This window comes from Biomphalaria glabrata, chromosome 11 (assembly GCF_947242115.1).
Source record: "Biomphalaria glabrata chromosome 11, xgBioGlab47.1, whole genome shotgun sequence".
Taxonomy (NCBI): Eukaryota; Metazoa; Mollusca; class Gastropoda; family Planorbidae; genus Biomphalaria; species Biomphalaria glabrata.
In genome coordinates this window covers 680,451-708,347 of record NC_074721.1, presented here as the reverse complement: position 1 = coordinate 708,347, position 27,897 = coordinate 680,451, and the positions used below count along the sequence as shown (strand labels likewise).

The following is a 27,897-nucleotide window of genomic DNA, read 5'->3' as shown; positions in this document are numbered from 1 at the left end:
TTTTTGTCCCCCCCCCCCCCCCTCCCCTTTCCACTAAAATGACATTCAATGAGTGGCTAATTACATTTTTAAAACTCCCTCACAATTGTATCTATTTTAACAATGGTAGTAGACATGGCTAAGAAAACAAAAATGTTTCATTACTTTTCTATGATTAACGTTTAGTAGATTTGAGAGTGCAAAAGTTAAACGAAAGCATAAACTAAGATGAACTCTTTTCAATAAGAGGTAGAATCAAGGTGATAGTCCAGCCAGCAAAACCAATGTTTTGATGAAGCAAGTTTTACCCAGCAAAACGTTTGGAGTTTGTCTAATGAAAGGAATAATGACAAATTTATGTGGTCAAATAAAAACAAGTATCATCTGGACATCTAATACAAATGTCACTGGTAAACTTTAAGAACAGTTCTAGAGAAAATAATTCACACTTTGTTTTTCATATTGAGAATAATTCAAGTTGGTGGTGATGACATTTTTAAAATTGACCTAATAAAACAACAAAACAATTTTAGGTCTCAATAAACTAATCTTTTTGTAGGAATGAATACTATTTTTAAATACTAGTTCACCACATCCTGAAAAAGAAAACTTATTTTTCTTTCTGTTCTAACAACATTTAAAAAATCCAACAAGTTTTTTAGGTCTATGAAAAATTGGACAGGAAATAAAATCATGTATTGATGTGGACAAAACTCAAAAGGGATGATTTAGGTCAGTGCTGCCCAACCTTTTCCAGCCTGAAGGCTGAATTTCTTTTACATGTCATGAGCCACATAAAAAAAGGCAAGTCCAATGAAATTGGTCTCTGCACCATGAGCAGAAGCTTCAAAAGCCAAACTGCACTGCATCATGGGTCAGATATGGCCTGCAGGCTCTAAGTTGGGTAACACTGTTTTGGCTGCATACATTCTTTTTAAGAATGCAAAAAAAAGACATGAAAAAAATGTGCATCTATTTTTATTCTTATCTGGGAATGCCAATAGTGGTTACCATGTTCTAAGATACATAACAAAACAGTTGTAAAAAAATGTGATATGTTTGTTTCAAATGATTGTTTATATTTCAAAGATTTGAGAAAATATTGTTATTAAACAAATATATGTGTCATTAGCAAAGATGAAAATGAGGAGAAAAGAAGCAAAGAAAACTGCCAATGAAATCATTGTTTGTAGTTATTTAAGAGGACTTTTCCCCTCTTGAAAACATGCACTGGCTGAAAATATAGTATTATATTGGTTGTTAGCAATAGTCAATAAATACTATTTTCCTGTGCATTAGCTTATTACCAAGATGCAGTAGTTCCTTGTGTATTGGCTAAGCCAATCTGCCACCCAAACCTTGAATGCAATTAGCTTTTGAAAATGAGTCATCTTTCAGTTTTAAAGAAATTTTTTAAAATGCTCATTTTTAGGAAAGAGATTAAATTCCTAGGGCACTGGCTAATCAAACAGAGCTCCCAATAAACAAATAATGCCCAAGTGGACTTATAAGACATTTGAAATACAAACTATTACACCTGGTTAAAATTGATACTTATAAATTAACTCAGTTTAATTTTTATTGGAACCAACTTTTTAAGAAGCCTATCACAAACTTCATCCTTTTAACATGCTGCAGGTTACCTTTGTAAAGAATTGAAGAAAGTGGGCCTCAATTTTGGTAGACATTTGTGTTTTTCAAATACAACAATAACCAAACCATCTGTTTGTTATGTCAGCATTGAAATAAAGGTTTCAGGTCAGGATGAGAGGTCAATATCCGGAGAGGATTTTTCACTCATAGTTTCCAAGTTCTGTTTTGGGCTGGGCATAGGTCAAATGTGTTCTCCACATCAACACTGACCTGGGATGAGCATTTGCTGCTATAAGTAGCATCACTGCAGCCACCATCACAGCCAAAGCAAACATCATTAAAGTTATTGTCTTGATAGGATGAGTTCTGCTTTTACTTACACGAGAATGTTTTGAGATTGGCGAGTGCCTAGCAGCAGAAGTGGATGAGTTTTTGCTACAACGAACTTGACGTTTTTTTATGTTGTTAACCTAGTCTCTTGCCCATCAGCTTCATCTTCACTTCGATACTCCCTGATTGCAGTGGCAGGTCCCAAAAAGTTTAATGTCTTAGCATAGGTCTGTAGGATGAAGCCCTGCAGGGTTTAGTTTTTCTGATGTTTGGGTGTCCAGTGAAGCTTCATATGTAGATTGAGATTTGAGCGGAGAGGTAATGTCTTTCATAGACCCTCTGCTGTTTTTGTGACGATGACGAGACTTCCTGGCACGCATTTTCGTAGGAGGTGGTGGTACCAGCTTAGACCTGGTTATCATGCTCCCTTCTGTGTTTTTTATAGAGTCAGGCCTAAAGTCAAAAGAGAAAAAAAAGTGTCTTTATTTTTGTTACCTCATCTCTATCTCTTAAAAAAAACTACATGTATAACATTCTAAAATTCATTTCTTTTTTTTTCTTTTTGTGAATACCAAACTATTGGGCCTAATAGCACAGTCCACAGCAGCACTTTCAAAACTTAAAATAATATGGAAAGACAAGGGCTTAGCCCTCAGCACCAAAATCAGACTGATGTGCTCCCTGGTCATGGCCACATTTTTATATGCTTGCGAGTCTTGGACGCTGACTGCAGAGCTAGAGAGGAGGATCCTAGCAATGAAACTGAGATGAGACAGAAGGATCCTAGCTATCACATTCAAAGACCACATCACAAACAACGAGATTTGAGACAGGGTTACTGCAGCGATCGGACCCCATGATGACCTGCTAACTATTGTAAAAAAACGCAAGCTTAAAATCTATGGCCATATAACAAGATCTACGGGGCTTGCAAAGACCTTCCTTCAGGGAACAGTACCAGGAAAAAGAAGAAGAGGCAGACAGAGAAAGCGATGGGAGGACAACATAAAAGAATGGACAGGCCTACCATTGAAATAGGTTTTAAAGAAGGCAAAAGACAGGGAGGAATGGAGAAAGACGTCGAAAAGTCTTGCTTGGCGCCCCAATGATACAACAGACTAAGGGATAGGTAAAGGAATACCATTTTTATATTTTGTCACATACATATTTAATAAGTCAAACATTTATAGGTCTAATGGCAGGCCATTTATCTGTACATAACTCAGCCTGTGCGTCCTAATACCATTTGGTGAAGATTTCCCTTCTCATGTGGAGTTTTTTGATCTCCCATCGAGCGCCTCCCTAGGTGGCGGATAGGGGAATGCCCTCCAGATATGGTGGGTACCGGGGAAATAAAATACCCGGGGTGGACCAAAATCAAACCTGCTGCCTTGCAGGAAGTGGAGGGATCCACAAAGGCTAGGGCACCTTACCTGAAAATAAAGGCAGCTATCCAGAGAGCTGAAAGGGGCAGCTCCCTAGATAGTTATTCACAGGGCTAACAACTCTGTCATATAAAAAAATGCTTTTATGAAAGCTAATATACACAAGAAAACCCGGACAGATCTCAATGGAAAACGACCTAGGCCTGGAAAAGGACATGATTTTTGTTTTGCGACATGGAACGTGCAAAGCCTTTATAGAGCAGGTGCGCTAGCCAAACTTACTGAAGTGTTTAAGAAATATAGGATACCCCTTGTAGCCCTACAGGAAATCAGGTGGAAAGACTCAAACATTCTCAGAACCAAGGAGTATACTATATTTTATAGTGGTGGAAGCACTAACAACTTAGGTACAGGTTTTGCTGTTAAAAAGGAAATGGTAGGTAATGTCATTGGATTTAAACCTGTAAGTGATAGACTCTGCTCACTACATTATAAAGGAAAATTCTTCAACATATTATTCATCAATGTTCATGCCCCTACTGAAGATGCAGATGATAACACAAAAGAAGCCTTCTATGATGGACTGGAAAGAATTTATGATGATTATAGAAGAGAAAAACAATGCTCTGATGATAATGCTACAGAGAGAAACCAGAAACGCTAGACAGCAATACAATGAAGCAAGAAGAAGGGCCACAAAAGTTGTGAGAAAGAAAAAACAGGAATGGGTAAAGTCCAAGATTATTCAGATTGAGGAACTAGCAAAGGAGGGAGACATGAGAGGAATGTATACGAAAATTAAAAATGAAAAGAATGGATTTCAAGCTAGATCACACATGTGTGAGAACAAAGATGGTCAGCTTATTACAGAAAACAGCAGGGTAATTGCAAGATGGACTGAATACTTTGAGGAGATCCTAAATACCACAGAAGATTCAGACAATGGAGAATATGAACTGCCACATGAGGGACCAGATCCCTTAGTGAACCCTCCAACACTCATTGAAACATCAGAAATAATTAGGACCATGAAGAATCACAAAGCACCAGGAGAGGACCAAATCACAGCAGAACTAATTAAATATGGAGGAGAACACTTAGATTCCCAAATACACAGACTAATATCAAGAATTTGGGAAGAAGAAGTAATACCAACAGAATGGGAAACGGCTCTTATAACCCCAATACACAAAAAAGGATCCAAGCTAAAGTGCTGTAATTACAAAGGAATCTCTCTACTAAATGTGGCTTATAACATACTGTCTAGGCTTATAACTAAGAGGCTTGGAAAATATTCAGAAGAAATCTTAGGTTACTACCAATGTGGTTTCAGACCCAACAAATCCACAACCAAACACATCTTCACACTAAGATGTATACTAGAAAAATGCCATGAATACAACATACCAATCCACCAACTCTATATAGACTATAGACTATAAAATGGCTTATGACAGTATCAGAAGGAAATACCTATATGACACTCTACAGGATTTTGGAATACCCAACAAGCTGACAAGACTTATATCTATGACATCAAACAACTCAAAAAGCAAAATCATAATACAAGGAGAACACTCACAGGAATTTAGGATTAAACGAGGATTAAGACAAGGAGATGCACTTTCCTGCATGCTTTTCAATTTGACACTGGAGAGAGTTATAAGAAGTAAAGACATATACATGAGGGGAACTATCACTAACTACTTCAGGAGAGAAAACACGGGTCCACAACCAACAGGGACGATATACAGCCAACCTCTACAATACCTTGCTTATGCCGATGACATTGCCTTATTGAGTAAAGAAACCTCTGACATAGCTAGAGCCTTCACACAACTAGAAGAAGCATCTCGACCAGTAGGACTTGAGGTCAATGACAGTAAAACCAAGTACATCGCAATGACAAGAGACAATCAAACAGAGGGACAGCATATCAAAATCAAAGACCACAAATTTGAAAACGTCCAAACTTTCAAATATCTAGGAAGTACTATTAATTTAAAAAATGACCTACTAACAGAAATAAATGAAAAAAATAGCAGGAGGCAACAGGGCATTTTATAGCACCCACCATTTACTTAAGAGCAAAACAATTTCAAGGAAAACCAAGAAAATAATATACAAAACCATAATAAGACCAGCAGCAATGTATGGAAGTGAGACCTGGACACTGACTAAAACATCTGAAAATTTACTTAATACTTGGGAAAGGAAAATTCTTAGGGAAAATCTATGGTGCCATACAGGATGAAACAGGGTAGAGGACACGCACTAACCATGAGATATATCAATTGTATTAAGACCCACCAATAGTGACAGAAATAAAAAAGAACAGACTACGTTGGGCAGGTCACCTTGAAAGAATGTCAGATAACAGAGGAGCGAAAATCGTTTACAGACAAAAACCAAAAGGCAGGCAACTTAAAGGCAGACCCCGAATGCGATGGATTGATGATGTAGAAGCAGATCTGAAGCAGCTTGGGGTCAGGGCATGGAGACAAAAGGCCCAGAAGAGATCTGAATGGAAGGATGTGTTGAAGCAGGCCAGAGCCCTCCATGGGCTGTAGCGCCACTGGGATGGATGGATGGATAAAGATTTTCTTTATGATTGCTAGTTAATATTTACTTAACAGTGTAGTAAATTACAAGTCTTATCAGTTCCTCAATTGAGGACCCTTACTTTGACATTATGTCTACCTTGTCATTTCCCTTTAGCCTAAAAGTCCGCCTCTTTATTTCCTTTTGTAAGTCTATCTTTTCATTTCTTTTTATGTCTACATGGCCAAGGATCCCTGGTGGTATGGTAGTGGAGTGTGAGCTATAGATTGTGGAAATAAAGATACACTCACACAACAAGAAAATTTACTTACATGGTGACTTCAGACTCTGACCTATGTGTCAGTTTTTTTTACCAAGTCGATCTAGCTTTTCTAGAACTTTTATGATTGGACGAATTATACTCTTACTACTGTTATTGTACATAGTCAGTAATTGTTCTCACCTGATAAAAAAAAATTCATTATTAAAATTGAATGTTTGCCATGATACAAAATAATCATACAGAAAATAAAACATCAACATCATAAATAAGTAAGGGTCAGGTTAGGGGGTATTTAAACTTATGAATGAAGAGGTGAAAAGATCCAAAATTATTTCACATAACTTGGGTTCTTGGGTTCAAAATCCATTTGTTAGCATTGAACTTACCACTGCTGGGTCTAATTTAAATAAGATACCGGGTATGCACTTCAAGGACCCAAAGTCATAAAGTCATTTTTTTCAATATTTTGATTATAACAACAAAGTTTATGCTAAACATAAATTCTAATACAAAATAGAAAATGTGTTTCAAAATATATATTTTACATGTGAGGAACATTCTACCTTTAAAAATTAGATAAATGTTAAGCTAAATTTTTCCTATGTGCAAAAATTTGTTATTACAAAAATTTGGGAAACACTTATTTGGATACATTTAATGATACATACATAAATAAACAGCAGCACATGAGACCGAGTTTTTAAATGAGAGAAAGTAGTGAATTAAATGTGACGAAAAAAGGGACTGCGCCAACCAAGGATCGAACCAGTGACAATTGACCACTGGGGTGGTAATTTGCATATAGGCGAATGACTCTGGACCAAAAGAATGTTTTTTGGACATTCCAATGGTCTAGAGGTTAGAGCGTTATCGATAGGCTGTGTTGTTGTTTGCAGGTTTTTTATCCATATATTGTAATTAGAAAGTGAGAATACCTCAGATCCTATCTTAGACTATCTTGATGATAATGACAGAATCTGTGTCTTTCAGTTAAGGACTTCATTGAGATTCAGAAAAGTCCTCCCGACTGAACCAAAGTAATTTAGCAGAGGCAATCTCAAGGTGCATGAGAATTTGTCTAAATGATGGTCTATTTTTGAGCTTTGCACTCCTGAAAAAAAGAGAAAGATATTCTTTGGTGATGGTCTTTTTTTTTTAAGGAGTGTGTTGATGATTTTATAAATTTCATTTATATAATGTGTGGTAAATATTGCACATATTTTAGTCAATTAATAGTAGTAAACCTTGTTTGCATAAAAGTATCACACATGATAAAGATTTCAGACATGAAAACTAATGTACAGCTGTGTCTGCTGGTTAAATAGATCATTTTTGGGTCATCTTAAACATCTTATTTCTCATTTTTAGTTCTAAAATGTCAATTACAATGTTTATTCTGACTGGCTTTATAACAATTTCATTGATTTTATATATACATCTTTATCTAAAAAAAAAGTAATTACAGCAACAACAAAAAATGATGTAAACTTAAGGAATCATATCTTGCATATCAATACTAAGACTAAGACTAAAACTGCTTTATTGATCCTTACGGAAATTTGTTGTGATTATGAGTGTGGACACCTAAGACCATAAAGTCATATCATAAAATACAGGTAAATTATTTTTTTTAGGCAGGAGAAATCGCACCAGGCTACTTACCAAATGTCTACTTTTTCATTTCACTGCACATTTTATTTCAAATGACTTCTGATGCCATTCAGGTCACAGTGCCAGCAAATGACATTTTAGTGCTTTTTTTTTTTTCATTCCACTCTCGGCTGGTTCCTGACAATATCATTGGATGCCACAAGAACACTGCAGACAAAACAAAACAAAACAATTTTTGAGATAATTCTTTTTCAACATAATCACAAAATGATTGCTGAGAGGTTGGTAGTGACAGCATTCCAAAAGTAGGTAGAAACACACATATTAGTTCTAGCTAATTGCACTAAGAGAAAAACCCAGTTTCAGGTAAAACTTAGAAAATAATTTACCGCTACATCATTAAAGAATTTAAAGAATTTCTAAAACAAGAAGGATGTTTCTCTTTGCACTTTCAAGTATGAATGAAAATCTCTGACAAAGGAACATAGCTACTGTAGTATATAATCTGCATGTTTAAGTTCCTGCATAGGACAATTAATATAACAATTTTTTTTTGTAATAAAATAAACTTAGCTTTCAGCATAGGAAACTTATTGCTATTACTATGACATCTTTCATAATATAATAGAGATGTTTGGAGATAGATTCAAATAAACAGATTTAGAAGATTAAGATAGCATGTATAGTTGCGCAAATAAAATTATCAAGCCATACAGCTAAGAATGTGATACAATCTAATCAAGATTTCAATCTTATGAGAGTCCTTACTGCTGCTTAATTATTCAAAACTTCAGAAAGTAAAATATTCTCATTTTACATCTGACAATGTTTACTGATGCAGAAGGAAAAATATTGTCTTGTGTCTATCCTCTACAGTAATTTATTTAATTCCCTGCCTACCCCATCACCTCCTTTGGTGTATAACACAATAAAAAAAACCTATTTTCTATGAGAAGATTCAAAACTGGATCACACTCACAATGACCTGCTGACTACAGTCAAAAAAATGGGTACTAAAACTTAATGACCAATTACAAGGTTCTCAGGGTTTGCAAAGACTCTCTCTTCAAGGAACAGCACCAGGAAAAAGGAAGAGGCAGAAGGAGAAAGTGATGGGAAGACAACATTAAAGAATGGATGGATCTGTCACTGAAAAGATTCTATTCAAGGCAAAAGACAAAAAAAAACAGATATACTAAGGGACAGGTGAGGATGATGTACAGAGATAAATATACAGCTTAGAGATATTTTTTAAAATTAATAATGAAAATTATACTTTGCATACATTTTTAAAAAGATAAATTTTAAATTGACTTTAAACCCAACTGTCACTGATCACATCCAGTGAACAATAATGTTTGTTTTTTAGCAGGAATGTCTAAAACTTATTGTTTTAAATTAAAAAAAGAAGTCTGACAGATTTAGTACTGGTGTCAATTGTTATTGCTAGTACTTATATACTTATATTACAAATTTGTGTTTTAGTCATGTTAGGAAAAAAAACATTTTCTAAAAAAGTATCTTTACAAAAACAAAACAAAAAAACACTGCAGTCAATGAGTTAAAAGACAATGGAAAATGCAAAAATACTAGAATAGAACCTACTTGAAGGCTATAATGTTTGGGTGATTCAGTTTCCTTAAGTTCCAAATGTCTGTCTCTTTAACATCTCTGACCTTCTTGACTGCTACTTCTTCATTACAGAGTTTGCCAAGAAATACAGCTCCCTGAGCTCCACTTCCCAGCCACTGGAGATCTGTGATACTTTCAAATGTAATTTCCCAATCATCAGAAGAGGAAACTGAAATAAAAACATTAGATTATAAGGATAATATGGTCTTTGTATTAACTGAAGGGTACTTTTCAAAACTTAAGTTCAAAGCTTGCTGGTCTCACCAGCACCGCACAGTCTGTCTGATCCTAGCCAATTTCCTCCCACATACTAACATTGATGTCTGCAAACCTGATAGACCAACTGCAGACATCAATGTCAGACTAAAGTATAGTCTAGACTTTAATTATAAATATTATTAGAAATATATAGGTAGCCCATAACATGAGTGGCCACAACCCAGACCTAATGATATGGGCTTTAGACTGTGATGGTGGTTCTTAGTTTAAAATGTCAATAATTAAAGGGAAGAAAATGATTGAAGGATTAAAAAAAGAAGATGGCCGAGGAGAAGGTTGCAAAGCAATCTACTTAGATATCAATGGAGATAGTAGAAGAGAGATAGAGTCAACAACAACTTAGATATCAATGGAGGTAGTTGAAGAGAGATAGAGTCAACAACAACTTAGATATCAATGGAGGTAGTAGAAGAGATATAGAGTCAACAACAACTTAGATATCAATGGAGGTAGTAGAAGAGAGATAGAGTCAACAACAACTTAGATATCAATGGAGGTAGTAGAAGAGAGTTAGAGTCAACAACAACTTAGATATCAATGGAGGTAGTAGAAGAGAGAGTCAACAACAACTTAGATATCAATGGAGGTAGTAGAAGAGAGAGTCAACAACAACTTAGATATCAATGGAGGTAGTAGAAGAGAGATAGAGTCAACAACAACTTAGATATCAATGGAGGTAGTTGAAGGGAGATAGAGTCAACAACAACAAAAAGATTTCAGGAGTTCTCAGTCCTACTTCAAAATGTATATATATTAGGGGTGCACCGGATAGTCGCTCCGGCTCCGGCTGAATATTCAGCACTTTTTCACTATCTGGTACTATCCGGCTCCGGTCGGATATCACTACCGGATAGTAAAAGCTACACCTGTATTTCTATGAATATTGTTATGCGCCTCCGTGCTAAGTGTTTTCCAGATAAGCCAAATGGAGGTAACACTTAAATATGGAAACAACACAGGCGAAAGGTTAACAATATAAAGGTAGTCGACGCTAATAAACCATGTCCAACAAGAAGTTTAAACTAAATCTCCATGTTAATAAAAATAAACCAATACTCATAAAGTGGACATGATTCAATAATGTCAGTTCTGAAATACATTAACTTTTTTGTTTCAAATAAAAGAATCTGTTTTTAAAACTATAAACTATGACTATATTTTTTAGTACAAAGACAAGGCATGTTAATTTAAATAGAAATAAGACTTTACATTATAAATTCGCATTACATACATAGCAGCGATGTCTGGCACATTTTAAAAGCTTGTCTTGACCCTTGAGTGGTCTAGTAAACATGTAATATTCCTTAACTACGACACGCTGATAATCTGTCTAGATGTGTGGGGGTATATCTCCAGAGGTAGAGATGAGCAACCCCCACCTCTTTTTGTTTGTTTAGTCCATAACATTGAGTTCACAGATAGGCAGCTTACCACATCAAACCAGATGTCAACGTGTTGACACTTTCCAGAGGTCACATCTTATGAGGGAACTGAGTTTGTTTACTTGGAGAAGAATTTTTATTAGGGGCGGGACTACAAGCCAAATCTCTATAAGGTTAATCTGGTATGAGTTTGTTTATTATGAGATAGGTTGTCAATCAAGGGTCTTGACCACAATCCACACCTTTTATACTATTTTCCGGGACAATAAGTTTGTTTACTTTAAGTCTCAATTAGGAGGCTGGACTACAAGCCAAACAGACACTGACCAGGGGTATCTTTAAAGGGAGGGCTCAAGAGACTCAACACCCCCAACTTCTTATTTGTTTAATCCATGACAATGTATTGATAGACATTGACCATTCTTAAGCCAGAATGGATTAACGCAGATTGTTGAGAAATATTGACAATGTCTAGAGGTGACTAGATGATGAGACTAAGTTTGTTTACTTGGAGAGAAATGTCATTTAGGGAGCTGAACACACGTTCGTTGCACAATAAAATAAAACAAATATGTGTATATGTGTGTGTATGTATTTTTCCCCCTTGTATTAAAACCTTTAGAAAGAAAACTAATTTCATTGTTTGATTCTATTGACTTAATATATAAAGGAAAACCTTACAGTAAAATTGAACATCGCAGAAAATAAATTGATCTAAAGCACCACAATTAGATCTAGCAAACAAAGAAAAAATATGCTGGAACGTAAAGAAACACTTGACCTCTGTAACTAAGGTACAGATATAATTTATCTATATGCTTGACTGACCATGCCAATGTGTTATCTTTTGTTGCCTGCACACTAAACACTATTGCCTTAGCCCAAGGTAAAAAAAAACGTGTAAATGTCAACACAATCATCTATACACAATACATTAGGACTACATGTGTAGGCTCACTACGTCTATCTGACCAAGTTGTTACAATCAGTCGAACATAAAGTCTATTTATGTTGTGTTTTTTTTGGTAAGGAGGGTGTGGGTGATTTTTTTTTCTTCTATAGTTGGTTTTCCTAATTCTCTTAGATCTATATAACAGTAGATCTAAACATAGATATCAATAATAGGCATACAGACTACAATTAAATCTATGCTTTGCAACATTTAAGGCTCTGGCTATGAGTAGGTATAATAGATGTTCCTGCTGTTAATAAAATATCGTTTGCCGCAAATGGATTAATAAATATATGACCTACTACGCTTCAGATTCCAACTATTAACTAACAGCTATCAGTATTAAGCCCTTGAAGCCATAACCAGAAGCAGTCTTTGGACTTAAAATTACAAGTCTGATGACCAGTTGTTGGTCAGAAATTCTTGAACACATACATCCAACCACCATACAAGCCATATGAGAGATTTACATTAGTAACTAGTTAAATATTTACTAACATATTTTACATTGACCCTTCAACACACAGCCTTTATAGTTGGTGGCCTCGTACATACACAGAGAGACGCTCATGCTACACAGATTATTTTTTTTTATAAATACTGTTAAGCTTTAATAAATCAATCAGTAACAGAGTTTAAAACAATAAGGTAAATAAAAGGAAAAAAATAATACCAACAAATATAGGTATGTTATTTAACAGTTTCATAAAATGTTAAGCAATACAAGCTATTTACAAGACACTTAGGTATTCGGCTCCGGCCCCGGCCAAATATCAAATTTTACTATCCGGTCATATCCGGCTCCGGCCAGATATCAAAAAGTACTATCCGGTGCACCCCTAATATATGTAGCATAGGTATACTGTTTGTAATATAGTTACTCAGTATATCTTTACTTTTATAGTAGAAAAAGGATGACGAAAGGAGATAAAACTGTGAAATTGTTATAGTCATATGTTTTAATGGGTGGGAAGCATGGTTGAGAGGCCAAGTGCGCTTGAATTTGGATTTGGCTTGGCTACCTAGAAGGGGGCTCGAGGTTCAGCACCCGACTCGGGCAGAGTTGTGTTTACTGAGTGCCTAAAGGCAGCACGGAAAACAAACTCCTAGATCCCCCCCCCCCCCCCCCCCAACTGGTCCACAAATGAGATTGGACCAAAATCGCTCTGAGCATGCTATAAGCATGAAAGTGGCGCTATATAAAATCTATAATAATAATAAAATAATAATAATGATTTTTTTTTTAAGTTATGCAAGAAATAGTTGCCAGCCAGGCAATTGATTTAACAAGATATATGAACAATTTTAACTGCCTCTATGGCCTAACTTTTGGCAAACCATGAAAACATTAGTATTAAGTGTGCATGAGTGCGAGGTAGAACTTACTTGTTACACCAATTCTTCTTGTGTCCCTTGCAATAGTATTAGCAAGTATTATGGAACACATACTGGTCTTGCCTGAACCACTCTTCACCATAAGAAGTACCTAAAAACAAACATAAAAGTATCTAGTTCAGTTGCAGCAAATAACTTCTTATAATCTTGTGACAAAGCAAGAGATCAAAACAAAAGAATTTCAAGAATGGATGGCTAACAATGAGGGGAGATGGCTGGAATATAAAAGAAATTAATAGAACTACTCAGTAGATCGCTAGTGGTGCTTAACTAACTACAAAATAAGTGTAGATTTGGCCTGCTCATTTTTTCCCTATTACAATAAAAAAAAAAAAAATGTATTCACTACTTAACAACTATTATTTTTTACAAACAAAAACACAAACACTTGTTAGGCCTATCAGTTTGGCCATTGTAGATAATCTTATGAAACAGCTGTCCTCAAATTCTAGAAACACATAGCTATATCTGATACCCATGCTGCGCTACTGTTAAAATAGTTGCTACATGTATATATCCCTTTCAACACTTTTGAATCCATCAATAAAAAAGCCTGCATAAAAAATGCTACCCCACAACTAACACAATTTTCTAGCCCTCAGATTTATAAGCCACCTTTATTTTTTGTCTCTTTGATCATTCAATCAAATGGCCTGAAAACCCATATTGTGGAGTATGCACAAACTCTTCTTAGGTTCATCAGTAGTAGTCTTATCTACCTACATTAAAATTCTCCCAAACACACATTTAATATTTTTAAAGAAACGCTCCCTCCCCAAAACACTACACTTTTTGGCCCTTGTATATTCAGTGGAACAACCAGTACTACAATCATTTCTTTATTTGCTACTTAGTCAACTCTCACTTATTGATTTTTATTTTGTCATAGATCTGGATATAGAGAGGCACCTTATTTAGAATAACCCATCTTTACAAACTGTGTTATACCCCCACCCACCAAACGCATGCACCTTTACACTTTTAACATGACACTGTGACAATTTTTAGGACTTTAAATTTTTGCTTTAGAATAAAGGCCTACTTGAAGATCTACATCTAGTCATAAAAAAGTTTTTTTTACAAACACATGCTTTCATACATATTAAAAACAAAACAAAAAAAAAAAGTTTAAAATGCTGGCTCTCAAATATAGATAAGCTTGTAGAAATTGCAAATAAAATTTTTATGGTAATTTTAATCACTGCAGTTTCTATCTAGACAATAGCTTAGTTGTCTAAGGCTTCATTTAAAAAGAATAGGTTAAATATTTGTATTTTATCATCCACTGCAAGTGTGAGAATTATTGATTTAATGAGTGAATGCATTAGTGGTCAGGACCAATAATTTTAAATTGTATTATATATATACCAAATACCACTGACTCATAACTAATTATTAAAAACAAAATGAAATGTATGTTGTCCATTGTAGGGCTTTTAAATTTTGTTGCATGTGGAGGCATGGGATACTAAAATTCATGGCTTGGGGAGGGGAGCATTAGGATGTATTAGGTATGTGACAAAATTGTTGAAATTTTTTTTTTTTTAATTTGGATAATAAATTATTAAAGATCTTGTTCTGAGCTTTCCAATGAGGTATAGAATGTTATTATGGGTCCAATAGATAAAAAAATACACACAATTTTGACGCGTTTTCACTTAACATTGAAGCAATGGGAAACCATGGCACAAGATTTTCTGAAAAAAATGAACAAAAATGTGTACCATTTCGCTACTTTTTATCACATTGCTATAATCTATATATCAAAATAAAGCTTAGGGTGTGCTTAATAAATGTATTTATGTTTTTAATACAGTTTATTTATATATATATTTTTTTTTTAATTTTAACCAACTCAATATGAGGTTCTCATTATTTATTTTTGTAATAAAATGTTCTTATCTTTCTATTTTAACAAAATGTTGATAACAGATAAGTGAAGCACTTATCCTGAGCTTTCCAATGATATATAGAATATTGCTATATGCCAAACGGTTAATTTTTTACAAATTTTTTTAACGCGTTTTCACTCAACACTAAGTGAGGTTTTCTTAAAATTGAACGAAAATGCGTGACACTTTGCTAATCTTTATCACACCACTAAGAACCATATACTGTTACCAACATAATGAACAAAATAAATCAAAGTGAATAAAATTATATTCATTTTCATAAAATTTAAATAATTTTTTTTTATATTTCAACATGGCATTATAATATTTTTTTTTATATTAAATGTTACTTGTCAAGATCCTTCCAATGATATTTAGATTATTGAAATAAGTCTAACCATTCAGAAATGTAAAAATTCTGATGCAATTAAATTTAGGCCTAACAATGAAATCAATGAAGCATACCATCTCACTCATTTTTATAGCACATCTAAAAACAACACCAAGATAAAGATAAAACTTTAGATGTGATAAACAAATTTATCTTTAGATTCATGTATATTTTAAAAAAAATAAAAACTTAAAATCATTTTGTATAGAAAAAAAATTAATTACTTACATACATTTTTCTTGGAAATTGATAATATGATGTTAATTTTTAAGTATAGCATGGTAAGATGGCAAGGCATAAACGATTGCTGGATTTGTGCTGATAACGTAGAAGATGAATGCGATAACATAGAAATTAAGTTCGACCAACTGATGATGAAGCCCATGGTGGTTTATTTGTTAGTGACATAGGGACTCGACATGCAAATTAGTCAGTACTGAATGACGATAAAATGAATGGTGGCTTCTGTGTGTTAGTAGCATAGAAAAGCAGATATCATGCAAGTAAGCAGCATAGAATGATGATGAAGTCAATGGTGGTTTATTTGTTGATGCCGTAGTGACTCTGATGACATGCAAGTTTGTGTGTACTGGATGACGATAAAGTAAATGGTGGCTTCTTTTTGTTACAAGCGTAGCAAAGCAGATATCATGCAAGTAAGCAGCACATAATGATGATGAAGTCAATGGTGGCTTATTTGTTGGTGCAGTAGTGACTCTGATGACATGCAAGTTATTATGTAATGGATGACGATGAAGTAAATGGTGCCGAAGGAACTCTGATTACATGCAAGTAGTTGAAGGACATCATGAAAGTATAAGGCACATGTGGGAATTTATGAAGGGTTAAATGTGTAATTTAATGAAGGGTTAATGATAAATGGATTGGAAAAAAAGTGTTGTTTTTTTATGATAGTTAAATGTTTGAGAGATAAAAGGTTAATAGGAAATATGATGATTTGTGTTTGAAAAAACTTAATATTGAATGGTACACATGAATATAAAAAGGAAAGTTTGCATATCTTTACAGTCACAAACTTGAAGTGAAGACAACTTTATAAAACTAATAATATTATTATTTATAAAAATTATTAAATATTTTAATTTTAAGTTATGGCTTTACATTACACATTATTTAAATTAATTGTTTATGAACCATCAATACAATTTTAAAATGGAACAGTATATAAAAAGTGATGATGTACCATGTATAGTAAAAATAGCTAAGAAAAATAGTTAATTGGCTTTATTAAATTTGATAATTATTTAATTAGATGATATAAAACAAAATAGTGTGTTAGAAAAAAAAGCGCAATAAAAAAAAATGTAAAGTACAAGTAGACAACAACTGGTGTTATTTCAGATCTACTGGGAGGACTAGAGAAACACTTATAAGGTAGCATTATTAATTTTAAACTTTGCAGTATTACATGTGATGCAATGGGAAAACAAATTTAAACAATATGTAGGTTTTATAATTTTAAAAATTATAGTTGCATGAAGAAAATGAATAATAATCAAATTATCAAAAAAAATCCCAACACAAATGTTTTGTTACAAATTTACAGAAATAGGGGATTTACTTTTCTGTTGAAAACAACAACAAAAAAAAAAAAAAAATAATGATCATTCTTCATAATTGGATAGTTTTATTTACATATTTTTTTTTATTAAGGTACTATTTTATTTTAAATATTTCAAAGCTTAAAAAAAAATAGTATAAAAGTATTAAGACTATGTTTACCTCTAGTTAATTTTATAATAGTATAGAATATGTTTAAAATTAATGACATAAACTTTACAGTTTGAAAATTTTATAAAAGTATTTATTTTAGTGAAATGTATTAGTCACTGATGATTAGCTAACAGATTTATTAGTGTGTTATATTAGTATGTGAATTGTTTTACCACCCAATTATAAAGAATCCCTGTTAGTCAGACAGAAGTGAAACTGGAACATTTTTGTCAATGGGTAGGGAAAAATCCTTGATGTTAACAAATACTATTCTACAGTAATGTCAAGTCTTTGAACAGTATGTCACAGGCAAGCTGATACTTGCTCATGTCATAGTCAACCCCTCTACTCTCATCCTCATCATCCAGCCAATATTTTACCAAATATACATCTTTCATTCCTTTTTTCAGTCCCTTTACCCTGCCACTATATAATACAGGGCCTGCACTGTACCAATAGTGACAGATCAACCTGTCAATAACATTTCCAGATAACAATTCCTGCACATCCATCCAAGTCTGTTCAGTCACGTTAGTAATCAGTTCCTTAATCTTGTCAATGTAATTGTCTTGTCTTAAAAGTTTTTCAATTTTCTTTCTTTCTTTCTGTTCTGTCTCCTGGTTTTTTTGCTCCGCCCTCAGAGCAATCTCCTTAGTCACCTCTGACGTCCTCACTCGATTAGCCTGCCTCCTACTGCGAGAGACACCAATGGCCCAAGTCACCCTTTCAGTCATATCTGAGACACTCAGAGAATCTAGATAGGCTACAGTTCTGTTCTTTAGGGAACGGATTCTAGAGGACATGTAGCACATCGTTGCATTTGGTGCTTTTTTCTTGGCTGCACTAAACATGCCAATCACCTCTTCAGAATCCATGTTATGTAGCCTAGCAGATTCTGTCTGGGTGCTCATCAGATCAGACACATTCATACTAAGATACCTTTTATACTGCCTATTGATAGTTTCTGCAATAGAAGACAGACTAGCTTTTATCATGTTTTCAACTTCCTTATCTTGAGGGCAGAGCAAAAGAACCTCCAGTATGGGATCATTAACATCAAGGATTTCACCAAAGAAGTCTAGGTTTCTTGTAAAAATACTAAAGGGATTACTAAGGCATTGATCTACTTGGGCTAGAACTTCTTTAATGACTGTGACAGCCCCAAGATGAGAAACAGCTTGCGCACCAGGCGCAATGTAAAATTTTTTCATCCAAGGGCTTGTCAGCAGTTTCCCTACCATACCCATAACAAAAAGTTGTTTCTTCCCAGTTTCACTATTGAGGTCACTGTGCAGGCAACTTATCAGCGATCCAGAGGAAAGGGCAGGGGATTTTAAAAATGATAATATTTGGTCATAATGAAGGACCAATATTCCACAAGTATGGAAAAACACATGCAAACGATTTCCCCTATACCGTGGAATAAGGCCCTTCGGTAAATTTTCATTAAGTAGAAAGGAAATAAAATTTTTGGGGTCACCCTTTCCATCTCGATACCTGAGTTTGTCTATTTGTAAGACAATGTTGCCTGCTATGCAGTCACTCCCAATAAGGCTGCTCCTTTCTGTCTGCAGGGACTTAAGTGCCAACCTGCAGCCTTTTGAAATACTATCAAGTGGGTGCAGGTGGCAATTAAGTTCATTTAAGGTTTTACCCCATAATGCATTTAATTTAACTATGGAAGCATGATTCACTGATGCCCGGTCTGACACAGTGTTGGAAATATTTTTGATAATTTCATTATGACAAGTGGAAAACTCTATCTTATGAAAATCTGAGTAAGCATATGCTAAATTTTTTATTGATTCAATTAAGTGTTTTTCATAGTCCTCAGCCCTCCCACCACTCAACTGATCTAAAGCTATAACAAAAGTATCAGTTGGAGTGGTGAGATGTACTGAATTGACAAGTACACCCTCTTGGGTTGTGGAATCAAACCCAAGAGTTAGATGTGGTGTTTTCATGGCAACTTCAGCGGCTTGTAGGTCTGAAATAACACCAAGTTCTCTTACAAAGTTGTCTACTGATGTTCTGTGAGGGACGCAATCAAGAAGAACACCCAATCTCTGTGATAAACTACTAACTATAGGGGAGATGGAAGAGGTTGGGGCCTGGTATAAAAGACAATTAAAAAACATTAACCTTGTCATAACATCATATGTTTTATTATTTTTTTTAAGGGACCTAGCTTTATTTTCTTTTAGTTCTTTAAGTTCATCTTCAAGAAGTAGTTTATCACTTTGAAGAGATGTTATGATAGCGTCCTTCACAGCCAATTCTTTATTAAATGATGATTTCATTTTCTTTAATATCTCTTGATGCTTTTTTGTTTGCCAAATACATTTTTTACATTTTAAAAAACGTTTGCCAGAATCAATTTCATATTTGTGCAATTTTTTTAACAAGTGACTAATCCTCTCATTTTTTTCGGTGAACAGACCGTCTAAGATTTTTAATAAGGTTAGGCTGAGAGTTAATTTGAGATTTTAATAAACATATTTTTTTCCTATATTTATTCTTGTCTTCACTTCTTGCCTGGGACACAAAAGAAAGTCGTCTTTTTAAATGTCTTCTACGAGGGGTTAATTCATCATTGCTTCTTAAATTTGATGAAACAGGATTTATTTCAGTTGGTTGTATAGCTTTTGTTGGAGTTAAATCAGAGTTAGGAGCAGTTGTGCTAGGTAACTGGTAAAATATTTGATAGCAAATGTTTTGAATTTCTGACAAATATTTTGTTACATTACTTTTATACTTTGCAATGGTGCATTCAGTTAAATAATGAACTTTTGAAATTAAACATGGATTAAATGGGAATCCAAAAGTTGAAGCAACAATTTCTGCTGTGGATGTTTGGGAGGACTGATTTTGCATATAAATTAGGAGGACATGTCCTTTTAAGCATAGTTTATTATTGTCATCTGGTGAAAGTTCAGAATAATTAAAATTTTCATAAAGGAATTTGTACAAAATAGTGTCTTCAACATTTGTACAGGATGAAAGCTTTCTTTTTCTTTGTCTTGGCATGATATCAGATAAAAGAATGTGGGTGCGTAAGTGAATAATCCAATGGAAAATCTTAAATAATTCTTGAGTAATATTTGATAGTAGATTGTATTGTAGATCAAGTAATTAGATAAACATTGAAGTAGATATTCTATTGTAGACCTAGACAATCTAGTAATTAGATAAATTAGATAAACATTGAATTAGAATATATTTTTAATAGTAATTATATAAAATGTAAGTAGCCTAGATTCATCATAGAATTAAATAAAGGACTACATAGCAATGGTCTGGGCACTCTGGGCTGCATGATGATCATGATGTTCTGTCAAATCAGCATTTTAATCATACTCATAAAGCATGAGTATGATAATAATGATAGCAATCAGCATGATTAGCAGCTTTAATTTCATGAGATTGAAATACCCCATCTCATTAAACTTAAACCAAAAAAAAAAAAAGCTATCTAGATCTATTTTTCTATTAATATAGACTATAGACATATAGTAGAGTCATGATCTAATTATAAATATGAATGTTAATCAAGCTAACAAAATAAATCAATCAAACTGATCTAAATCTAATGTATGTACATCTAGTTTTATGTAGTCTAGATATAGTCACTAGTATAGAATTCTGCATCCAGTAACTTATTAATACATAAATACTAGATGTAGATCTATACAGTGTACACACACTATTAGTTAATACAGTAGTTGAGTAGTCGTGTTATAGACTATAGTCAGAGTAGATATACTTGATAAACTAGAGTTTACTACTAGATTCTAGTAACTTATAGCTAGAGGTAGAGTCAGTAGAGTAGACTGTGCTGGAATATACTTATAGTAACTAAGTAGATCTATAATATACTAGTATTAGAACTAATTTACTAAACAATAAGTTTAAGTTTGGAGTCTAGAAATAAACTGACACATTGAAAGGAACGCTGCTTTATTTGCATCAACAAGTTCTAGATCTAATAATTATTTGAAATCTTCGTGAGACAGCGCGTGAAAAAAAGATAGATTCTAGATCTATAAGCTAAAGCTAAACAAACCAAAATCAGCTGGTATGCCATCCATGATCTTGGTTGACAACAACTGTTACAAGGGATGTTACTCCTAAACACCGAGTGGTGCAACCTATATAAAACACACATCAACTCGGGTTTTAAAAAAATAAATTCGCATTATTTGTAGTGTTAAAAGAGATCTCCATGTCTAGTCTAGATATAATATAGATATATGGGAAAGGACCAATGGCGAACGCTTTTGTGCCAGTTTTTAGTTTAGAATTTTTAACTCCGCAATGGTTAAACTTATTTAAAAAATGAAAACATCTGCGGACTCCTCAGCTATTGGGCGATAAAACTAAATTTGAATCTTTTTTCCATATCAGCTATTAAATTTATAATTCAAGTCAACTTGCGGTAGGGGTCGGACCTAATCAGCGAACGCAATTTTCGCGGGAGTCATAATGAGCGAAAGGCCGTAAAAAAATAGCGAAATAGCATGTTAAAATATAGGAAATTATGCTTCAAATAGTTCTATCATCTAACTTCTTCCATGAAGCATTATAACTAGTGTCCTCCTTGTGACATTAGGCCTAAATTTGTTTTCACTTTTCTCGTGCTCCACATCTCCTTTCTCTGCTTGGAACTGATGTCTATATAGCCTACGAAACTTGCGATCAAATATTTTTCTTTTAGAGAAAGAAAGAAACTACAAAATTCTATTTCGCCTCCTCCCTATAGGCTAGTCCACGTCATTTTACTCCCCATTTCATAAACTCTCGTTACTGTGACTATTTTTTTAAGAACACATGTTCAGTGCACTTTATTTAATCAACATCAACTCGACCTTCCCCCCCCCCCCACACACACGCTGATTGACCCAAAGGCAGATCCCGAATGCGATGGATTGATGATGTATGGGAGGTAGATCTACAACTTGGGTTTCGGACATAGAGACGAAAGGCTCAGGAGAGATCTTGTAATTTTATACATGTATATTATATGGAAATTCTTATATTTATTACTAAATATATAGTTAGCGTTTTTTCCGCTCCTGAAATCGAATATTTTCTCCTGGAAAACTCTTGGAAATCTTCTGAAATCCTAATCTCAGAATGGTGGGGGAACCCAGTGAAAATGAATGCTGATCTTTTAAAAATCTATACACATATTAATATCATTAATTAGTAACAAGAGGTTAACCAGCCAGTTAAAAAAAAAAGGAGGACGGCAAAACAGAGTCCCCCCCCCCCCCCCCCCCCGTATAAGCCGTATAGGCCTAAGCGCTGTTAAGATCAAATGATGCTTCGTTTCACCCTCACTGGCATAGAGGAAAGTAACTGCCTGCATATGACTGTTGGAGAGAGAGGTGCGAGTCAAACATTTTAGACGGAAAGAAAATGCGGGAAAATATGCTGGTCGCAACTGGGCGTAGACATGTGAAACATGTAGGCTACTGCACTAATCCTTAATCTTCGAAATCGAAGACATTGGGTTAAGGTTAAAAATAGGCCTATTATTTTAATATTTCAGTTTACAAACAATAACAATAGATAAGATAAAAAGAAAAACAGATTAAATCAGTAACTAAATTATTATTAATGGCTTTTTAAGCTTATAATAGGGGTTTCGCTGAATAGGTTTTCAGTTAAAAGGTCATTTTGAGCGAACACCCCATAATATTTTATTTTCAACGGAATGAATAGCCTTAGCTATTCTAGCTAACTATTTCCTCATCAATTTAGAAGCATAATAGGCGATTTTTTTTCGGCCGATGTCCATTGGTGCTTTACAATCGCCTTAAGTTCGGACCTATTCTCGTTTATCCGGAAACGTTTTGAGAATGAAATTTCCTTGCATGTCAACTTTGACCTTCAGGTATGCTTTATTTTATGAGGGAAAACGAAAGTGAATAGGTGGAAAATGTAGAAAAATGGAGTCTTTGTAATACCATTTTATTAGTTCAGCAGTTACTTTTGAAATAAATAAGAATGGATAAAAATTACGGGGAGGTGTTCGCTTTATATATATGTAGGTCTGTGGTGCTGATGACCTCCATGACAGTTCTAGTCTGTCTTGTATGTTACTATAATTATCTAGACTTTGCTATTAAAATTACGTCACTTTTAATGTCGCGTTAACATTCCGTCCATTTTAGCGCGCTAAAAAGTATTTTAAATACAACACAAGAATTAAAACATTTTCAATAAATGCTTTTTCGTTGGTTTACAATACAGATATTACTATTGAGGGAATTAGAAAATGTTTAGGGAGAAATTTTAAGGATTTAAATAATGTAAAACTACTAAATGCTTCCGAAATTCGACGAATTTCATTAGAATGGAACACTACTGATAAGCAATGCATCGGGTAAACTGCATGATCTCCCTTGGATGGGTCCATAATCCGGTGAAAACTGAGATTCTGAACTTATTTTTAAAACACCCTGTGTTTACATAACTCTACTTGAAATCATACAGACTTTTAAGTAAAGGCGGTTGGTCGTTGTGCTTGTTTTATAATAGGCCATAAAAACAGATAATTCCATCTTTATGCAATCCGGCCCCCAACATGCCAAATGAGGGAGATCGAATTATACATCTCCTCAAAATCATTATGCTAAGTTTGATTATCTGACAAATACGGTGTTGAGTGTTTCTAATTTTACTCACTAATTGTAGCTTCATGACCTTTTTCCTTTCGGGAGTATAGCATATTGAGCACATCAAATTAACTGAATCTCATTTTTGTTAGAGCATCCTTTCTTGATGACCACATTGTAGGACAAAACTTGTCAAAGTGTAATAGAGACTTTGCTCTCCATAGTAGATTTAAGACGCCCCCATCTTGCTATGCTGTGAGCATAAAACACCTACGCATTTTTTACCAAGCCATAGACAGCAGCAACTTCTTGAACACAACTGACAGAATCATTCAAGATCAAGCTTAAGTTGATGTTAACGCACATTGTGATTAGGGCTAGCCACCATTTAGATAAGCGGGATGAAAGCAAAAAGAATATTATATCTTATCTTATCTTATATAATACAGGCGTTACTTCAAAAAAAGAAAGAAGATGATTACGCATATTAACAAATGACTTAAATTCTGCCAAGTAGGCTAACTGGTTTTCCTGGCTAGCTCAGGCAACCCACTCCATGCTCTAATAGCACTAGGGAAGAAGGAGTATTTGTAAACAGAGAGCAGCCATCTTGCAAAGAGCGCGTATAATCTTTTTACAATTTAATACGAGTCTTGGTGGCATTAATGCTTCCCTTTCACTGCCCCTACCGGCCCAATTGGGTTCCGGCCCACCGGGCATTTGCCCGAATGCCCATATAGCCAGTCCGCCCCTGCAAGGCATTACACTACCAGCGTTTTAACTCATCCCTCTCTCTCTCTCTCTCTCCTAAATCGTTAATTTGACCCCATTGAATTAAATTAATTTTTGGTTTTACAAAGTAAAACGTGTGTTATATGAAAAGAGCATGCATTCTCCAATAATTCTATACCAAATGCAACATTTTCTGATTACAAACAAAAATAAATGTTATTAAAGTTTAATCATAACATAACAGGGTAGAATGTACCTCCATAGTCCAGTTCCGAGTCGGCCACTGTCAAATTGGTGTCTACTTCAGATGGCTCCGAGAAAACTACGAAACACGGTGCCGCCACTGCATGGAAGATGAAGAAACAGTCAACCACATTCTTAAAACATGTCGCGTTATGCATAAAGGGCAACTGGGAGAGGGATGAGAGAGTGAGAGAGAGAGAGAGGGGGGGGGAGAGAGATAGAGAGAACTGGTTAATGTGCGACAATAATTCATTCTATCTTTGTACGGGCACAAGGCGACCTTAAAACTCACTCCCCGCTTCCGTTCACGTGCTCTAAGGGAGTAATCTCAGCACTAATGAGGTTTCTGATACGTCCCTTTTGGAAGCAAACATTTTTACTGATACGTCCGTTTTGAAAGAGACAAAGGATGGGCCCACATGGATTCCGTGGGAAACTATTCTTAGCCTCAACGTGTCGCTCTGGTGTTAAGGCAGACGAATGGGCCAATGGGAAGGTGAGGCAGAACCGCCATTGGGGTTCCAAATGGAATGAAGGAGAGCATCACATACCGTTCCTTTAAGGGACTTCCAAGGGAGAGAGGATCAGCCTTGTTATCGCGCCCAACTTCGGATTTTAATTTATACAGTATTAGCAGCCGAAAATCCCTCTTGTTTGGAGCTTTTTTAATCAGATCAAATTTGTTTTATTTTAGGTGTAGATGAGTTTCCATGGGCTTAAAGTGTGAATTTATTGTCAACCTAGGTGAGAATCACAAATGTAGAGTATATTAGCTTTCTAGGACTAAACAAGTCAGAGACAGAGAAGGTGCTTTAGTCCATGCATGAGACCATGAGTATGCCTCTGTTTTACAGCTTATCAAATTGCGCACAAAATAAAAAAACAGGAAAAATTTAAACTAGACTAAAATGTAAAATACGTTGTTTTTATACCAGTCCTCTATTCCAGTAAGAACTTCATGGAACCTGGACTCGGATCTCAAAATGGCTCTAACGGCTCTACATTTATTTTTTTTATCTTGAAAAATGATAAGAGTCAAACAAGAGTTTCCCCCCGTGTGGCTATCATCATCAACTTTCATTTGCGCTCTTCATGGAACATACGGCCTCAGTAAATACACGCCCCTCTCCACGGTCTCTTGCTAATGTTTTCAATGGCTATTTCCTGTCTCCTCGGCTTCATCTAGTACACCACGTCGCCACTTTCTTGTTTGGTCTTCCACTGCGTCTAATGCCCTGGGGGGTTCACTCTAAGGTCTGTCTAGCGCTTGTGTTGGTATCTGTTCTAAAGCTGTGACCAATCCATCCATTAGTGTGGCCAACGAGCTAGTAATTCTTTTCTCAGCGACATACATCAACTGTTAAATTTTTAGGAAAATCGTTTGAGCCGTTTTTGAGATCCGCGTCCAGGTTACACCTTCCACCCTCCGCCCACACTCCAATTTCCAGGTTCCATGAAGTTGTAACCTGAATAGAGGCATTTAAAAAAAACATACTTAAAATCTCATGCGCTAATGTACTCATTATATACAGATTTTTCTTTAGAGATGGGTAGACTCAGAGGCTCCCTTAGATCCCGAGATTCTCTCCTTCTCCCTCTTTGTATCTCTCTCTCTCTCTCCTCTCTCTCTCAAATTTACATCAAATCAAGGTGATTCACCATTTGTTTGTAAACGCTTATATAATATTTGCAGTTACCTCTAAAATCAATACTCGTAGTCACAAGACAAAGTTGGATATACTAAATTTTATGATTATACTAATCCGGAGAGCTGTCTCAGTCAATCTTACTTGGTTCGTCTTGTTGTGGTATTTCAGAAGTGAAAACACTCAATAAAAATGCGTCTGTGGGTCTCGAATTAGTTACGTAAGAAGGTTTTCAATTTATTCATATTATTTAAACTTGTTTTGTTTGTGAAACACATTCACGCTCGTCTTGTCTTCAATCTCTACTCATCTGCAATGGAGTACACCTTTGATCTGTAGTCTTCAATCTCTAGTCTTTTCTTCAATCTCTAGTCTTGTCTTCAATCTCTAGTCTTTTCTTCAATCTCTAGTCTAGTTTTCAATCTCTAGTCTTTTCTTCAATCTCTAGTCTTGTCTTCAATCTCTAGTCTTTTCTTCAATCTCTAGTCTAGTTTTCAATCTCTAGTCTTTTCTTCAATCTCTAGTCTAGTTTTCAATCTCTAGTCTTTTCTTCAATCTCTAGTCTTGTCTTCAATCTCTAGTCTTTTCTTCAATCTCTAGTCTAGTTTTCAATCTCTAGTCTTTTCTTCAATCTCTAGTCTAGTTTTCAATCTCTAGTCTTTTCTTCAATCTCTAGTCTTGTCTTCAATCTCTAGTCTTTTCTTCAATATCTAGTCTAGTTTTCAATCTCTAGTCTTTTCTTCAATTTCTAGTCTTGTCTTCAATCTTTAGTCTTTTCTTCAATCTCTAGTCTTTTCTTCAATCTCTAGTCTTTTCTTCAATCTCTAGTCTTGTCTTCAATCTCTAGTCTTTTCTTCAATCTCTAGTCTTGTCTTCAATCTCTAGTCTTTTCTTCAATCTCTAGTCTTGTCTTCAATCTCTAGTCTTGTCTTCAATCTCTAGTCTTTTCTTCAATCTCTAGTATTGTAAACCATTAGTTCATACAAATTGGGCCTCTGGTGAGTTATACTTAAAGATTTCACAGTGTTGACTTTTTTAAATGTAAAAACGCAAACGTTTTTTTGGTTAGCCTTGGGTAAGGAAATTCTTTTAGACATATCACAGTTAAGTAGTCGCATTGTGGAAATTGACCTCTTCTGTGACATAACCTTCATAATGGTCACTTTGTTTAATAATGGTGGCATTATTGTATAGATCGCTGTTTTTACGTTGTCTTTTGTGCTTTTGTAGAATTTGTTGAATATCACAATTCAAACCTATAATTATTTTTTTTAAGG

At 34.7% G+C, this 27,897-nt stretch overlaps 1 protein-coding gene and 1 long non-coding RNA gene across 3 annotated transcripts; both read right to left on the bottom strand.

Annotated features, from left to right (window-relative positions):
* Window positions 1–45: 45 nt before the first annotated feature.
* On the bottom strand, window positions 46–21,495 carry LOC129921745 (uncharacterized). Of its 2 annotated transcripts, XR_008773705.1 has the most exons (7): window positions 21,443–21,495; window positions 13,354–13,453; window positions 9,328–9,523; window positions 7,774–7,929; window positions 7,047–7,222; window positions 6,161–6,291; window positions 46–2,355 (listed from the first exon to the last, which is right to left on the bottom strand). It is a non-coding gene; the product is annotated as an uncharacterized LOC129921745 (long non-coding RNA). The 2 variants fall into 2 exon arrangements; XR_008773706.1 differs by lacking the exon at window positions 13,354–13,453 and having other exon boundaries at window positions 21,443–21,469.
* On the bottom strand, window positions 14,874–21,243 carry LOC129921744 (uncharacterized). Its single transcript, XM_056004384.1, has 2 exons — window positions 15,874–21,243; window positions 14,874–15,059 (listed from the first exon to the last, which is right to left on the bottom strand). Exon 1 carries the CDS (start codon window positions 19,677–19,679, stop codon window positions 17,652–17,654), a length of 2,028 nt encoding a protein of 675 aa, XP_055860359.1. The 5' UTR covers window positions 19,680–21,243; the 3' UTR covers window positions 14,874–15,059; window positions 15,874–17,651.
* Window positions 21,496–27,897: the final 6,402 nt, after the last annotated feature.